This window comes from Dermacentor silvarum, chromosome 7 (genome assembly GCF_013339745.2).
Source record: "Dermacentor silvarum isolate Dsil-2018 chromosome 7, BIME_Dsil_1.4, whole genome shotgun sequence".
Taxonomy (NCBI): domain Eukaryota; kingdom Metazoa; phylum Arthropoda; class Arachnida; order Ixodida; family Ixodidae; genus Dermacentor; species Dermacentor silvarum.
Window position 1 is genome coordinate 11,658,220 of NC_051160.1, and position 16,961 is coordinate 11,675,180.

Sequence of the window (16,961 nt, forward strand, 5' to 3'; positions counted from 1 at the left end):
ATATAAATGAGTATGCGAAAACACGCTATGGTAAAAACTGCATTTCATTGCTTAAACACAGAGATGAAGATGGAACTACGTGTAGTACATTGCCATGTTGCCGCCGAGTCCGATATTTTCACGCAATCTCAGTGATTTCGAAACATATCTCAAGGTTGCTTCCGACTGTCTGGGACGACACGTGGGTCTAGATCAATTGCTTGTCAAATTCCTCGAAAGCGGGTGACAAGAATATGAGCAAACCACTTAACAGTTGCACAAACATCGTATTTCATACCCAGAATGAATATTTTGCATAATCACTTACGAGTACATTTATATACTAAAAAAAAAACGTTGAAGGCAATGCGCAATGTATTATACAAGTGGTGTTAGGAGGTTATATATAAAACTTTATTTACTCCCTCTGCCGACAGTGTCGCAGGGCGCACCTTCGCTCTCCTTTCCATACTGGTGCTTCCTAACTTTTGGAGCGTAGATAGAGCGGCGCTAAAGTGGGCTTCCCTGTCAGCTAGGACCCATGTCGCGGCTCGACGACGTTCTTGTCGAGATGAAGGGGCAGGTTTCCGCGTCGCTGGCTGCCGAAGAAGGCGTCGACGACCTTCAGGCTGCACTCCAGGGTGTTCTCGGCATCCTGCCTGCTGCCCAGCCGCAGGTTCACTTCGACCAAGTCCAGAGCCCTTAGCTGACCTGCGTCAGTGAGACGATCGAACGACCAACTGCGTGTGTGTACATACTCCACGTAAACCTATGCTTGTGATCGTCCCTTCATTTTCGTCTGTGTCTATATGGTTGTTGCGCTGAGGTATCACGAAACAATAACCGTTCGTTCTTTTACAATATAGTAAGCGCTTTTCTCAATTTGCGTCCCTCGCCTCCTCCACAATTCGGCCAGTGTCCTTAATACATTGCTCAACATTCTACACACCTTCTTCACTCAAGAAAGTGGATAACAGCGTCGGCTCTCGGTATAACTGGCCACTACGCTTCCACAGCAACCGCACGGCAATTCCTGGCCCAAACTGTTGTATCAACAATGGTCTTGGCATCTACTCGCACGCACTGGAGTACACTGCAAAATAATTTTACACCCTTATTTACCTTTAAAGAAGTAAATCATTTCAAAGTGTAAAGGTGGGTTTATAAAGCCACTCCTCGTCGTAGGAGTCACCAAGAAGCGTTAATGAACCGCCATGTCTTGTTCAATCAAGAGCGCGGCGCTTTGCTACGACCGTTAAGTCTCTCAAAGACTTCATATGTCTCTGGGCGAAGTGTCTCATGGAATCCAGTCGTGCAGCTTTTGTAATGACTTACCTGAGTTGCTGACTTCTTCAGCGATGATTAATCCTTCTCGAAGAGTAAGACCTCCCATGACTGTAAGGAACAATAAAAGAAAATTAAGGAAAAGCAGTGTGGTTTGTCCGCTGGCATATCCAGAGTTCGGGCCCCGGAGTCACCCCCCTGATTGACGCTGGTCGTTTCCTTCCTCTCCCTCCTCCTACCGCCTGCAGGCGCAAATTGCATGAGCATACGACGAGAGTCCTGCGAGCAGAATGCGAGCAAACGACACCGGCTCTTCGAACTTATACATGAGATAGTTCGCAGAGTCACCGGAACTGGTGCTACAAGTTTCCAGTCAAGTTTCGGAAGCCAGTGTTATCGGTCCTGCGTAGTTTAGCTCTCCTTAATTCAAGGCAGGTATGCTTGGCTTTATACAGCAAACATTAAGGCATGTATACCTAGCCGTATGAATTTACCATCATTTCGTGCGTTCGACACACCTCTGTTATTTGTTTATTTCAGGCGAAAATTTATTTCACTGATTTTTTTTACTCATGCACTAGAGGCAGGGCACAACTGTCTTGTATTTACTCAGTGTTTTTGCTATAGTCTAAAAAAAAAAAGAGTTTACACTGTTTAGGACTTATCTTGTCCCCATACAATAATTGTCATCTATCTAGCGCGCCTTTCCTTTATTTAGCGTTGAGCGCCCGGCACTTCCAGCTCGCGAACGGCATCCACATCATCATTGTGACATAGCATTCTCCACGGGCAAGTAGCGAACGCAGGATTTTCAGGGAAGGAAACTCGAGCAAGACTTTGACCATTCAATTGTGTGGGGACAAGATACGCTCCGAAGATTTCTTTATATAGAGTGTACCCCCCTTTCTACTTCCATTATAGACTCCGGTTCTAATACCGACACTCCTGACATACATGACTTGACATGTTGCGCGTTATAGGAACCAAAGTGCACAAGAGCCATATATTCCGATTTCTTTATTATTTTGATGCGTGACCCCTCCATGATGCTATACTCTGGATCAGCACCTGGGTCAGTTAGGCACGATGTGGTTGTGCTCAGTGTTGCTTGATAACAAAAGCGGCGATTGCGGTCTCCGGTGTTCCGTAAACTGCAACACGTTTATTGAATCGCCATTTTACGTACAAAGGACCATCTCGCGTCAGAGAATCCCGTTAGCCAGACCTCCACAGCCAACGGCCTACCAGATTCTGCCTCACATAGACTTAAAACGATTATTTTTATTCTGTCTTCCTTACTTCGCATAATATATCTTAACGCATAACGTAACACATAACGCAGATAAACACCTCGGTGAGCGAATTACGAAGTACGCGCTCGCGTTGTCAGTGAACGACGTAAGCACTCACCGGGCGTCCCCGTGCTCGGCGCTACCAACTTGTCGAGAGAGTCGATGTCGTAGCTGACGTGTAGTGATTTCGTGCCTCTGTGTGAAGGAAACCATTAAAAAGCATTGAACGAGCGAGTGAAATCAATCATTAGACGATGCGAACGATGCCACGTGCCGAACCGAACGACTGTATAGCGGTACTTCGGATTCTTCGTACCAAGGCCGAAGGATGCGTGGTATAGTAGGCGTGCGCGACTACAGCAAAACCTCGCTATAACGAAGTTGAAGGGGGAGCCAGAATTACTTCGTTATATCTATTATTACATGTACTGCAATATGAATATCTATGGGGATTTCAAGAGGAAGTTCACTTACTTCGTACGTTGTATCTCGTTCTTATAACGAGGTTTGACTGTAGTAACGCTTGACGGTGAAACGAAGACGAATCGAATCTAACTAAATATCGAATGTTGTTCGAATATAGTTTTCGAATAATGAGCAGCCGTATTGGCCAGTAATCGAAAACGATCTTCACCTTCTCGCATATGCACAATGTTAGGAGTTTCTATCATTACATTGCACGTTATGAAGTGTTGCTTATTTCAGGCTCAAATACCGCATTAAGAACGAATAAAGCAGTGTGTTCGCGTGCTCGGGACTTTTCGGTAAGTGCGAATGATTGTTGTATATATATATATATATATATATATATATATATATATATATATATACATGTTTTTATCACACACAGATGACGAGTTTAACTATTCGAAAAATATTAGTATGAACAAATAGTTGTTTCGAATTTGTGAATACATATAGTTACTATTATATTCTAATAAAACTACGAGCAGGGAATATACCTCTCGAAAACTGAATCGTTATTCGAAAGTTTCCAATATTCGCACACATCCTATATAGGCGAGTACAAAAACATATGCGACCATCGTTCTCACTAAATTATCCGAGATCCGTGTACGTAATGTTGTTATTGGGTGCGCCGGCCTGTCTCGGAGGTTATGCTGTACATCTTAAAGAGAGACATGAGACTCCAATGTGCTCACGTAGGATTGATCTTGTTGAGTATTCTCTGGACGACGTTTCGGATCCCGTGTCGGTCCACATCGGCCATGTCGTAGACCGTTATGCCGAGTTGGTCGAGGAAGTACCTGCATCATCGTGTGCGGCGACAAGATGCCGGAATGTGTGGATTGTTGGCCATCACTATACGGTATACAGGGTCATAACTGATTAGTTTTAGGGGATTTTTAAAAAATCGCCTGTTACAGATAACATAATTCTAGTCCTTGAGATGGATTATTCACAGAGGCGGACATTACGTGCACGAGGAATCAAAACACATCTCGAACTAATTAAAAAAATCACTAATTAACTTTATGGCACATATTGCAATTTACGAATTGTAGCCGGTGATATTGCAAGACGTACCCAATTAGAATGAATTTCCTGAATGACACCAGTTTGGAGATATGCGCCATCAAACTCGCCGTATAAATGCACTGTTGTTCCACTTACTTTTTTACCAAAACGCTCTTTTATGCATTGAAGCACAAATCTAATGGAACGCCCATGTATTTCGTCTCCCACTTTGGGAAATAATATCCCGAAACTGGTTTGATTTGGTTTGATTTGAAAACGTTGCGTTAAATCTAAAGAAGAAGACAAAGCGTCTGGTATGGTAGAGCGGACGCTTCACTCACCGCTCGTAGTCATCGACGTCCCTCAGACCTATGAAAGCAAAGTTCTCCTTGTGGACGCTGCACCAAAAAAGTGAATAAGGAGCGCATATAAACGTATATAAGCGCATATAAAAATTTCAACCGAAAGCTGCAAAGTCACTGCACGCATATAACCGGGGATGACTCGGCGTTTAAGAAGGGGCTTTGTAGAATTTCATCATTATCATCATCATCATTATCACCATCATCAGCCTGTATTTATGTCCACTGCAGGACGAAGGCCTCTCCCTGCGATCTCAAATTGTCCCTGTCTTGCGCTAGCTGATTCCAACTTGCGCCAGCAAATTTCCCAACTTCGTCTTCCCACCTATAGCTTTCTGCCGTCCTCGACTGCGCTTCCCTCCTCTTGGTATCCATTCTGTAACTCTAATGGTACACCGGTTATCCATCCTACGCATTACATGGCCTGGCCAGCTCCATTTCTTTTCTCTTAAGGTCCACTAGAATATCGGATATCCCAGTTTGCTCTCTGATCAACACCGCTCTGTTACTGTCTCTTAACGTTATGCCTAATATTTTTCGTTCCACCGCTCTCTGTGCGTTCCTTTGTGCAGGCATTTAGCAATGCCTGCCGTATGCACTCCAACCCAATTTGTAGAATTCATCATCATCATCATCATCATCATCAGCAGCAGCAGCCTATATTTATGTCCACTGCTGGACGAAGGCCTCTCCCTGCGATCTCCAATTACCCCCGTCTCTGTAGATTTGTAGAATTGTAGAATTTACAATGCGTCAAATATTTAAATATTGACTGCATGCAAAGAATTTACACGTACGGCGACTGCGCAGGGTTATTGTATGAAATACTTTACTTCTGAATGATGGCTTACGCACCTTCGGCGGTCGTAATCCTTTAGAGTATCGCCCCTCCCTTTACAATAGTCTCTCTCCAGGAAAGCCAAACAGACAGGCATTAGATATGCCATACCAACAACTGACGTTACTTAACTGTCGGCCCAGCGTCGTTCCTATAACTTTTAGCGCGTAAAATTAACGTTCTCAATCAGCTAACTAGCCTATCTTTCAGCAGAAAGCACACTTGAGTGGCTGCCCAAGCAAAGCAACTGTTAAACGACCGCTCACGCGGCTTGGGCATTGCAAACAGACGTGCGCGGTCCCTAGACCACGCGGTGAAGATGGCGCCTGTATACCCCGCGAAAACAGCCGACATTTAAAAAACCAAAAGCCCGCGAGGTCCTTCTTTTCAGAGGGACCTCGCTCCGTGCCAGCAAAGATGACGTCACAATCGTGACGTTCCGCGTCACAGGCATAGCGCCTGCAGCGCACAAATAGGTAGCAAAAAGCCTAGTGAAGAAATAGGCAATTCCCTTGAAATACACAGCTCGCGAAGCCGCTTCTGGAAATGCACCGCGGAGCACATGAAGAGAAAGTAATCACACCTTGGGATGCCCACAAAGCAAACAGACGAAGGGATAAGGATCAGATAACACGGGCGCTCGTTTCGTCTGGTCCTTATTCCTTCGTCCTTTTGCATTGTGCGCATCCCAAAGTATGAATAGATGCCAATTCGCCAAGGTCCAAGTTGTTCTGAAGATAGAGTAAACAGAAACAAGAAAAGGGAAGTGGGGCTCGTGGCATATGAACGTCACGTGAGTCCTCGGCTACGAGGCGAGTATGAAGGCTCGCTGGCAACACCACCTTTAGAGGCGATGGCCGATGCAACGGGTGAGCACCTCTGCTTGTGCAAGTGGGACTGGCCTCCTCGCACCATTGCCTCACAAAATTTCATTTGCTCCTATCTCCGTTAATACTAAGCTCATTAAAAAAATTCTTGCCCTAGAACATTCCTTGGACGGCGCTTTACGACATCTTGTTCAGGACCAAAATTACCGATGGGTTCTGGTGATGAACTGTTTATTGTGCTTTCGAGAAAAAGCATTCCAAGTGCACTTAATACATACCTGCTAAAGAAAAACAGTCAAACTCAATCATCGCTTGCACACACTTTTGTCTTGGTTGAAATTTTTCATTTCATTTCTTTTTTTGTTAATATTCATTAACTATCAGTGTCATTGGCACCTTCTAACATTCCTTTTATTGGCACTTATTTTTCTTTTATTATTTCGTAGTTGCAGTGTATGTAGCATTGTGTTATGGTTCGCGTCTTATATTTATTTTCGTGTATTTGTTGTTTTCCTTTTTTGTATTACCTTATTCTGATTGACATGTCAGTGTTTACTGGCATTTATAAATTTTTATTACAAACTTAAATAGATTTCTCGCGCACTGTTTGCTTGTCGACCACAAGGTGCTGTTTGTATTTCCGAATTTCGGCTTAGAGCTCCTACAAGCCTAAGTATTTTGGGGACGTTCGACTCTCACGCGTACCCTGATGTTGTTTTCCCCGCATGGCTCACGCGTCTCAGGTAATCCGACTTCCCCCCGTAGCTATGCGCCGGCGGTGGTCGGTGTAGTTGCAGAATAGAACGAGAGATGGCGCGAGTGTTACGCTACTAACGCCACCTAACGGCGGGGTTACTCGGGAGCAAGAGGGAGTGGCCTCTTCCTCTTCGGCTTACCAGAGGCTTCGGAGCTGGGCAACGGGATGGACAAATACGATCGTTCGAATGCGTCACCGTTCGCGTGACTGTACACACACGAACGACTAGGCGTTGGTGTCCAGCTTGGGGCGAACACATTCGCTCGATACACTGTCGCACTTCCTCGATTCGTTAGCGCCCATTGGCATGTTCCATTGGTTGTGATTCGACTAGCTGGCATTGGTGTATGAAAGGCGCAAATAGTGCCCCTTTGTTTGTTCCCATGTTCCTTTGTCCCAAGAGCACGTTTGAGACCTCACATTCTGTGGGTCCAACTATACAGTTTGCCTGCTTCATGAGCTATACCAGGTGTTTTTTTTTTCTTTTTGCACCAAATTTGTAAAAACAATTTCGATGACAGATAACACAATTCTAACCATTGAGCTCAATTACTCTATGAGGCGGCCATTACTTCTACGATAAATAACCACGCTTAATCGAATAATTAAGGTGATCACACTAATTCACTTTTGAATTATTTACTTCAGAGCGCATACCTCAATTTACGCGCTGTAGCCGGTGAGTTCGCAAGGCGTGTCTACTTGGATTTTGGAACGAATTCTCAGAACTACACCAGTTTCGAGACGTTAACTTTCAAAGGGTCCGACGAAATGCTTAAGGCGTTCCAGTTACTTTTGTGCTTCAATGCGCGCTTTCTAAAGAAAAGTAAGAGGGAACAACAGTGCATTTATACCGCAAGCCTGAAGGCGCAAATCTCGAAACCGGTGCCATCCTTAGAATTAATTCCAAGTCTACATACCTTGCATCCGCACTAGCTACAATTCGTATATTGAAATGTGTGCCGTAAAATCATCATTTAAATGGGTAATCAGTGTAATTATGGTAATTATTGAATCATGCATTTTGATTTCTCGTAGAAGTAATGACCGCCTCATCGAGTAATTTAGCTCAACAACTCTAACTATGCTATCTGCTACAGGCAATGTCTAAAAATTTGGTGCAGCTGAAAAAACACTATATACAAAGCAATAACGCGTATATAGAAGAAAAAGAAAAAAAAAAATGCGCGGTACGAAACCGTTCTCGCATTGCGCCCTCATTGGAATTTGCCGCACCTCGTGCTCAAAAGCAGAGTAAAATTAAAAGATCGCAATAAAAGGACACGGATAAAACTGAACAACTGTCTAAAGTACGTGTTTAGTCTTGTCCGTGCCTCTTAATTGCGCTCTTTTAATTTTACTTTATACCATGAACCAAGCGGCCCAAAAAACAAGTATTATACAGACTGCGTTATATTGAGGTTCTAAATACATGCATGGTTTTCTATGGACAAGCAGTTATAAAAAGTTAGATTGCTGGTTATATCGAGTATTTAGTTATATTGAAGTTCCTTATATCTAGGTTTAACTGTATTGTCAACATGAGAGGGCCATAGCCACCGCGGCTAGTAAGCTGGCTTGCAGTCTCGTAATTAAGAGCTTTAACGTGTCCGGTATTCACCCGTATACGCAATCGCTGTTGTGGATTACCTGGTTACCGGAGGCGTAAGTGCGTGAGCGACCGGAGTGATGACGCCACCTGGTGGCGCAGGCCTCCACCAGACAAACACATAGCTATTATTGCAGTAAGTAGGTGTATTCTACTTCGAATGGTGGTGGAAATTTTCGGCAGTGGCGTAATCGTGAACAGGTGGTCTCTTTATACGTGTTTTTTTTTCGGCAAGACCGCTCGTGGAACACACACACACACACAAAAACGTGCCTAAGAGGCATTGTGGTTAGACGAAGCGTTACAAGATGTCGCTACCGTCGTCCGGTAACCCGCTATTACGCAAACGTCATTGTGTGTACAAGAATACCGGACATGCTAAAACTCTGTATTACGGGAATACCGGACACGCTAAAACTCTGTATTACCGGAAAACTGGACACGCTAAAACTCTGTAATGAAGCCAACTTGCTGCTTTACACTATTGGTGTAGCACTGCCTGAGCGCTCGTAAGTGCAAACTGTAGAGTGCACGTGCCATAGATGAATTCACCCACGTGTGAACAGCGTTTCTACGTTATTTAACTGCGGGCCCGTGCCTCATCTCTCACTCACCAGGGTTGCAACCACTCGAATCCCTTTGGCTTCACGACGTACGGGGCCATCTCGTGCAACAGGAAAGCGACGGCCATGCCATGGATGTTGCCTGTTAAGGAAGCCGATAAGCGAATGGAAGCTACAGTTAAACGCACGTATTGTACAAACTTAAATATGATAGTACTACCACGGCCGCTGGATAAAAAAAAAAAAGGTGCAATTAGCATTCTTGACACGTAATCAGTATGCACTTGCCAGGAGAAGTGAACACCTGGGCACTTATCAGAACTCACTGCAGTTAAGGAGGCATTATAAGATTGTTACGGGAGCGATGGCGAAAAGGTGAGGGGGGGCTAGAGTGACAGTGAGAAATTCTCATACTCAAGCTTACCGGTATCACCGTCTAGGCAAATCTTATTGACTCAATACAAATCTGGAATCCCTTGACTAGTGGAATGCTCAATAAGTTATCATTTCGCGCACAGAAATTCCCCAAAAGTGGCCTCACGAATTGTCAGCACAGAAAGCGGGGCGTTTCCTTCGGACAGTTGCTTGTGCGAATGCACAAGCAACTGCATTGCAACTACAAGCATTACAAGCAACTGCATTGCAACTGCAAATGTATTGTTTTTAAATTTCGTGGATCTATTGTCTTCCCTCTCTCTGATGGTTTTGTCCTCTCTTTCTCATCATTTATCTTCTGTCCACCCTTTATACTCTGCCCCAGCGCAGGGTAGCGAACTGGACATTTTAACTGCCATTCGCTTTGTTCCCATCTTTTTTCTAAATGACTAACAAGAAGGCTACGCCCTCCAGACACTCCAACACGGCCAAATTTGACAGCGGCCATAGTACAGCGCCCCTCTGGTCTCCCCATAGCCTCTAAGCATAAAGAAAGGAAATAATCTATAGGTGGAATCATTACGGTCACGAAGCCAGCCTTGGCGAGTCAATTCTCCGTGAAGCCGTTCCCTTTGATATTTTCCCTCGAAGAGTCGGCCCAACCCATGACACGTGAAACCTCTGAGACTCGGCGTACTGACCGATAATGTTTGGTTCCCGGCAGTTTTCAATCGTTGCGCGCTTGTTCGGCCGCTTTGCCATGGTTCTTCCTGCAGAGTGGGACCACTAAAACCTACCACGCACTCTACGTGACGGTCGCGTGTCGGGCCGACTCGTTTGGCTTCAATCGCTCGCTGCGTGATGTCTCTCTCCAGTTCCTATCCTCCCTCCGTTCCTCTGCATAAGGATCTCTTCGAGTTGCCGCCCCTGGTTGCCCAGACATGTCCGAGACGAGGCCTACGCCAGTGCTCATTGACCGAAAGCAGCGCCTAGCTCGGACACACCTGGATCACTCTGGGATTACAAATTGAAGACACGTGCAGAATTCGTCTCATGCTGAGTCTGTAGAACGTGCAGACCTGATTCGGAGGAAGTGGGCGTGTTGATGTCGGCGTGCGCGTCCACCCATATGACGGCCAGGTCCGAGTGCGTGGCTTGCGCGTGGCCGTTGACGGTGCCGATGGCCATGGTGTGGTCGCCGCCCAGGTTCAGCGACACGCGGCCCGAGCGGAGAACCTCGGCCACGGCGTCGCGGACCTGCGGGAGCCGAGTCGATTGACGAGTTGTGGTCACTTGAATAGGGACACCGAAGGGTGTTAGTGTAGTTATAAACACCGCGTATCACGTTAAACACCACATTACTGTGGTTAAACAGCGCGACGGATGAAAAGCAGAGAGAAAGAGCGGTTTATTTGAGGAAAGGCAGAGAGGTCGGCCTGAGCGATAGTTCGCCCTGGCCTGCTACTCTGGGGAAGGAGGGGGGGGGGAGGAGCGATGAATGATGATGATAAGATAAGGAGCTGCGTATATACATGCCCATCAGAGAATTACATGGAATGAATGCTGATGTTCACGCATATAACAAGTGCAACTTTCTTTTACATTAGAAGTGTCAACGTAGAAAAAATGTGTGTGTTTGAAGTGTGGGAATCCAATCACGTGTTAGAAGTAGAGATGGGATGGAAGAGCTTGGAAGAGCGTGTATGTGCATATATATTTGTGCACTCCGATGAAGGCCGGGCCATCGGCCGAAACGTTAGAAAAGCAATACTATTTTTGTTGTTAAACGTGTGAATATTTCTTTCATGATTATGTATTCGGGTTCGGCGCACACATCTAATCAACTATATACATATAGTCTGCTGCGGACCACCGTGAGTTGCACTTTCGCTCCTTGAAAAGGCAGGACGAGAGAGCTCCTGAACAACTTTGCATTGTGTTGAACGTGGTTTAAAACATGGATCCGGGACCTCAAAGAGGTGCGTCGTAATGCTCATGCATTTCGCTCGCAATCATACCGCCAAATCACCACTCATTTTTTTTTATCTTCACAGAATTTGTCAAAATCGCGTCTGACAGATGCCATAAATCAACTCCATTATCTGTAAGAGGTGTACATTACTTGAATAGTGAATCGACATGCATAATTGACGGCTTAACAAAAATCCACTTAATAACGTCTAATGAATTACTTCAGGCACATTTACAAATTGGAGCAAGTGAGTTCTCGATGCATGCGTCCACTTAAAAAAAAAAAGGAATTCTGGAGCTGGTACCTATTTACCAGTTTTGAGATACGCGTTTCCGAATTGTGCGACGAAATGCAGTATCGCTCCAGTTAAATTTGCCCGGCCCTGATTAAGAAGGCGTATTGTTCGCAAAGTACGCTAATTCCAACTAAATGCCGCATCAATGCAAAACAGAAAGAAGCGTCGCGTTCTTGTTGTTGTCGTTGCTTTAATTTTTTTTTCTTCTCCCAATCTTACATTCTTGCTTGTCCTTCCCACGATGTCCGACTCGATAGCGTTGCAGTCGGTGACATTTGGCTCGCCTTCTACTCGAACATCGCCGAAATCTTTGACAAGATAACCTGCGAGACACAGAGGTTGCGTAGCATAAAAGTCCCAACTAACAACGAGTCAAGCCAGCCCAGAACCGAAATAACTGAAAGCGAAAATCATTAAGTACGTACACTACGACACACTACATAACCATACAGGCACGACTTTTAAAGATATATGTGCGTGTGTGTGTGTGTCCTCTCGAAGGAAGCTCTTGCGTATCATCGAAGACAGCGATGAGAACCACGATGATGGTACGATGATGGCACGACAAGGAGGACCACTATGACAATACCGTCAAGGCATGGTTGACGACAATAACATGACGATGATGATGCACGGGAACAACGGTTATGATGACGTTGGCGATCATTGCCTTCGTCGTATAGTTGTAATTGAGCTAAGCCCGGTCCTGCCGTGTGACGACCGTGGTGGTACAAGTCATCATCACCTTAGTCATTGTCGTATAGCGGTCCCGAGCGAGGTCACAAGTATAGTTTACTATCTAATACCACGTGTCTGCCTGTCATGGATTTCTAGCAGCCCAAGGTATAGACGCAGTGGCTGCAGGCACAGAAACAGGAGCAGAAGTGTTCCTGTCCACACTCCTTCGTTTGAATGCTTGCGCTAGAGAACCGGAAATGAATGAGCGACAACTGACTTAAACCTTCCCGTTATTATACAGTGCCTCTACCGCGCAACAGCCATAGGTATAATGTGCGCATGCGTGTGAACTCGCTCAAGGAAGATGTGCCCACCTAAGCCTCTGAGCTGGTCAAGGAGTCCAGCGTCGCGCAGGAACTTCGGTGCCTCTTCGACTCCAAGCTTCCGCTGTTGATGCGAGGAATGAAAAAAAGACATTAATAAAAGAAAAAAGAAAGGAAAATTATTGAAAGCAAATACTACGACTGCTTTTGTTACGCACCCGACTCACAGGGCACTATTAATTTGCCGAGCGCTGTCTGGTTGGTAGGTTTTTCTTGTTTTTCATCCTCATGTGACGGCTTTGTACATTATATATATATATATATATATATATATATATATATATATATACATACATACAGTTACAGCTACAATAAGCAGCTACAACAGGCTAGAGCGGCCTGTTCCAGAGTCGGCTGACGAGAGTAATGGGCAAATGAAATTGAAACTGAAATTGCCCGCACTACCAGCAGGCGCCTTAACCCTTTAAGGACGGCACATATATATGTATATACCCAGAAAAATGGTTTATTTTCTATCTAAATGCGCAAAATACATTACGAATAAACATAATCAGCAAAAATAAAAAAATTGTGCCGAAATGTTTTTCAGCAATGGGGGGAAAACCCCAGGCAGGAAACTGAAAGTGAGCTTCACCCCAAGCCACCTAAGGCTTCGTTTTCAATTTTTACAGACAGCTCCCGTCATAAGTGAATCAAAGGTGTACATTTAATTTTCTTTGTATCATATTTTAGTTAAGTTGGATTTATTGGCGCAAAAGCGGCTACGGCTATGCTGCGCCAGACACAGGGGGATAAAATGTCCTTTGCAGATGGAGCATACACTTTAATTAAAACTTACTTAAAAACCCTGTTTCGTCAAAGAAACTTAACACGTCAGTCAGAGATACCAGTGCATCATCTCCTAAAAGCAACATCGGGTGAAGTGGAGTGTGTGACTTATACAATACTCGGAAGTACTTTTTCCTAAGCATTTCGAGATACGGACATGTGATTAAAATGTGCATTACTGTTAATGGTTCATGGCATTTATCACATGTTGGTTGTTCCTCCTCTGTCAAAAGGTAATTATGTGTCATGTGTGTGTGACCTATCCGAAGGCGACAAAGTATTACTTCGATGAAACGTTCTTGATGACAGCATGTCTTCCACTCCCCAAGGACAGGTTTAATAAGTTGAAGTTTGTTGTTATCTTTCAGTTTCCATTCGCGTTGCCAGTTACAAAGGAGTGCCTTGCGAACAGCTTGGATCCCGTCCCTAGCAGGTATATTAACTTTCGAAGTATTCATATTTTTTGCCGTTGCTGCACATTCATCTTCCTTTTCATTTCCAGAGATCCCAGCATGGCTTGGCACCCAGCAGAAACGAATAGTCCGGCCTTCACTTACATGTGTGAGTGTGTTTAGGATATTGCCAATGATGGGTTCGTATTGTGATTGCATATTCAGGGCTTTAAGTGCACTTAAAGAGTCTGTATAAATTACCAATTTTTCGTGTTTGGTGCTTATAATCTTTTGTACTGCCATCCATAAGGCATAACAATCAGCAGTGAAAACTGATACAAACTGTGGTAGTCTAACTGTCTGTTCCACGTACCTTGAACCACACTGCTTCCGACATAAGTGGGCGTCTTCGAGCCAGTCGGTGTAAAATTCCGTGTAAGTGTCGTATGTATCTTGCACTGTGCGAAATTCCTGTAGTATAAATTCACGAGGCATATCTTGATTTTTTAGATGCGTTAACGACAAATCTAGAAATTTTATGAAATCGTTCCAAGGTGCCAATCTGGTTGGTCTTTGCATGACAGAAAGCGTTTCAGTACGGACATTGTAGTTGAGTACGTTTTCTTCAAATCTAAGTATAAGTGGTTTTATAGCATTTGGCTTGTTCGTGTAGTGTAGTCGTTTCTCGCAGTGTGTGATAATGTTGTGGCAAATGTGGTCTGGCGATGAGCGAACTCTTAGAACGTATGTCAACATGAGTTGCGTTATTCTGTGGTCTAAAGACGGCTCGTTGCTCTCGGAATACAAACTGGGAACGGGTGAGGTCCTATAGGCACCGGTTGCTAAGCGTAATCTTTTATTAAGAATGGGATCTAACAGCTTAAGGTACGATTGTTTGGCTGAACCATACGTTATGCACCCGTAGTCCAATTTGCTACGTACCAAAGAAAGATAAATATGAAGGAGGCATTTGCGGTCAGAGCCCCAGTGCTTCCGGGACAGGACTTTCAGGACATTAAGGGCCTTATTTGTTTTAACCTTTAGGTTGTTAATGTGTGAAAGAAAATTTAGCTTTTTATCGAATATTACCCCTAAGAACTTTTGCTCTTGTTTGACTGGCAGTACTATTCCATTTAGTGTTAGGATGGGGTCAGGTAGTAAGCCCATCTTCTGCGAAAACACCACGGCAACAGTTTTTTCGGATGAGAAACGGAAGCCGTTTTTATTAGCCCATAGTGTCAATTTGTTTAGGGTGATTTGAATCCGTTCACACGTTGTCATGTTAGATGCGCGGAAAGCAATCTGGAGGTCATCAACGTAAAGAGAGTGCATAAGAGTAGATGGTATGACTTTGTTGACAGAATTCATTTTGACAACAAACAGTGTTGTACTTAAAACACAGCCCTGAGGCACACTATTTTCCTGGGTGAATACGCGTGACAGAACCCTACCAATACGCACCTGAAATGTTCGATCGGACATAAAATCAGACAGGCACTTCAGCATTCTGCCCCGAATCCCTAGGTCTGCCAAGTCCCTCAAAATGCCATATCTCCATGTGGTATCATATGCCTTCTCCAAGTCGAAAAAGACAGCTAGGCAGTGTTGTTTGTGTAAAAAGGCATTGCGTATTTCATGTTCAAATAGGACTAGGTGATCAGTTGTAGAACAAACCTTTTTGTAACCACATTGATGTATGTTTAAGGACTTTTCTATTTCGAGGGTGAAAATTAGCCTGGTGTTCACAACACATTCGTATGACTTTGCCAAACAACTGGTGAGAGCAATGGGGCGGTAACTGCTGGGGGATGTAGCTGGCTTTCCAGATTTTAGGAAAGGTATGGTTATGGCGTTTTTCCATGCTTTCGGCATTTCTCCAGTTTCCCAAATCTTGTTAAAGAATTTTAGTAATGCTTTGATAGATGTTTGTGACAAGTGGGCAAGCATGGTGTAGTGAATACGGCCCATACCAACTGCAGTTTTCTTTCCAGCAGAAAGTACGCTATTTAATTCTGGGAGTGTGAGGGGAGCATTGTACGGCTCATCAGAAGCACCTGTTGTTGGTAATCTTTGTTTTTCAGCAGAGTTTTTGTATGTTAAAAATGGGTCCGTGTAGTTGGCTGAACTTGATACTTTGTAGAAGTGTTCCCCCAGAATGTTTGCTTGTTCATCGAGTGTTGTTTGTGTACCAGGATTTGAGAGTAAGGGAATTGTGTAGGACGAGTAATCCCCTTTGAATTTCTTTACCTGTTCCCACATGCATTTGGAGGAGACTGAACTGTTAATTGAGGAGACGTATTCCTGCCAAGAGTCTTTTTCAACTTGTCTACGGATGTATCGTGCATGGGCTTTTTTCTGTTTGAAAATAATTAGGTTTTTATATGTCGGGTATCTACGGAGATTGCCCCAGGCCTTATTCTGTTCTTTTCCTTTTTTCTTTGGAACATTCCTCTGTCCACCACGGGTTTAGTTTCTTTCGATATTGTCATGTATATTGGGGTATGGCTCTTTCAGCTGCTGTGAATATGATAGTCGTAAATGTTTCATTAATTTCATCGATGCCTAGATCGGCTGAAAAGGTTTCTTCTAGTTTGGCAGTTTCTGTAAAAAGCGTCCAGTCTGCCAGTTGGAGTTTCCAACGACGCGGCCTGCAGGTGATGATGGGTAAAGTTGATGACAGTTTAATTATGGCAGGTAAGTGGTCACTGCCGTATGGATTGTCCAACACTTCCCAGCTAAAATCTATAAAAAGATAAGGTGAACATAAAGATAAATCAAGACAGCTAAAATTAAGTGATGTAGGTGAAAAGTAAGTAGGTGCTCCTGAGTTTAAAAGACAGATGTTGTTTGATAGAATTAGATCTTCTATGAGTTGTCCTCTTTGGTCAGTCTTCTCACTTCCCCAAAGAGTACAATGAGCATTAAAATCTCCTACAATTATAAATGGGTCTGGTAGATGTTCAATGAGTATTTCAAGTTCTTTAAGGCTTACACTTTCGTGAGGTGGGATGTATATAGAACAAACTGTTAAAGTTTTAAAAGAGAGAATAGTGACGGCAACCGCTTCGAATGGAGTATTCAGTTTAA

The 16,961-nt window shown here is 44.1% G+C and overlaps 2 protein-coding genes across 11 annotated transcripts in view; both read right to left on the bottom strand.

The window, feature by feature from the left end:
• LOC119457563 (arginase, hepatic) overlaps positions 1-16,961 on the bottom strand; it is an 88,284-nt gene that overhangs the window by 65,833 nt on the left and 5,490 nt on the right. Inside the window, exons 2-10 of one of the 5 annotated variants that reach the window (XM_037719170.2) lie at positions 12,685-12,757; positions 11,852-11,955; positions 10,445-10,622; positions 9,042-9,132; positions 4,376-4,432; positions 3,719-3,823; positions 2,674-2,750; positions 1,315-1,374; positions 380-690 (exon numbers count right to left, since the gene is read on the bottom strand). The exons of 3 other annotated variants lie outside the window; for them this stretch is intronic. In XM_037719170.2, the coding sequence (XP_037575098.1) occupies positions 512-690; positions 1,315-1,374; positions 2,674-2,750; positions 3,719-3,823; positions 4,376-4,432; positions 9,042-9,132; positions 10,445-10,622; positions 11,852-11,955; positions 12,685-12,757 (924 nt within the window). In that variant the 3' untranslated portion in view covers positions 380-511. Of the gene's footprint in view, positions 1-379; positions 691-1,314; positions 1,375-2,673; positions 2,751-3,718; positions 3,824-4,375; positions 4,433-9,041; positions 9,133-10,444; positions 10,623-11,851; positions 11,956-12,684; positions 12,758-16,961 lie in introns of those variants that run through there. One more of the 5 variants, XM_049670219.1, reaches the window with a different exon arrangement.
• The window catches only part of LOC119457562 (arginase-1-like), a 119,693-nt gene that overhangs the window by 45,125 nt on the left and 57,607 nt on the right, over positions 1-16,961 (bottom strand). The gene's annotated exons all lie outside the window — the stretch shown is intronic.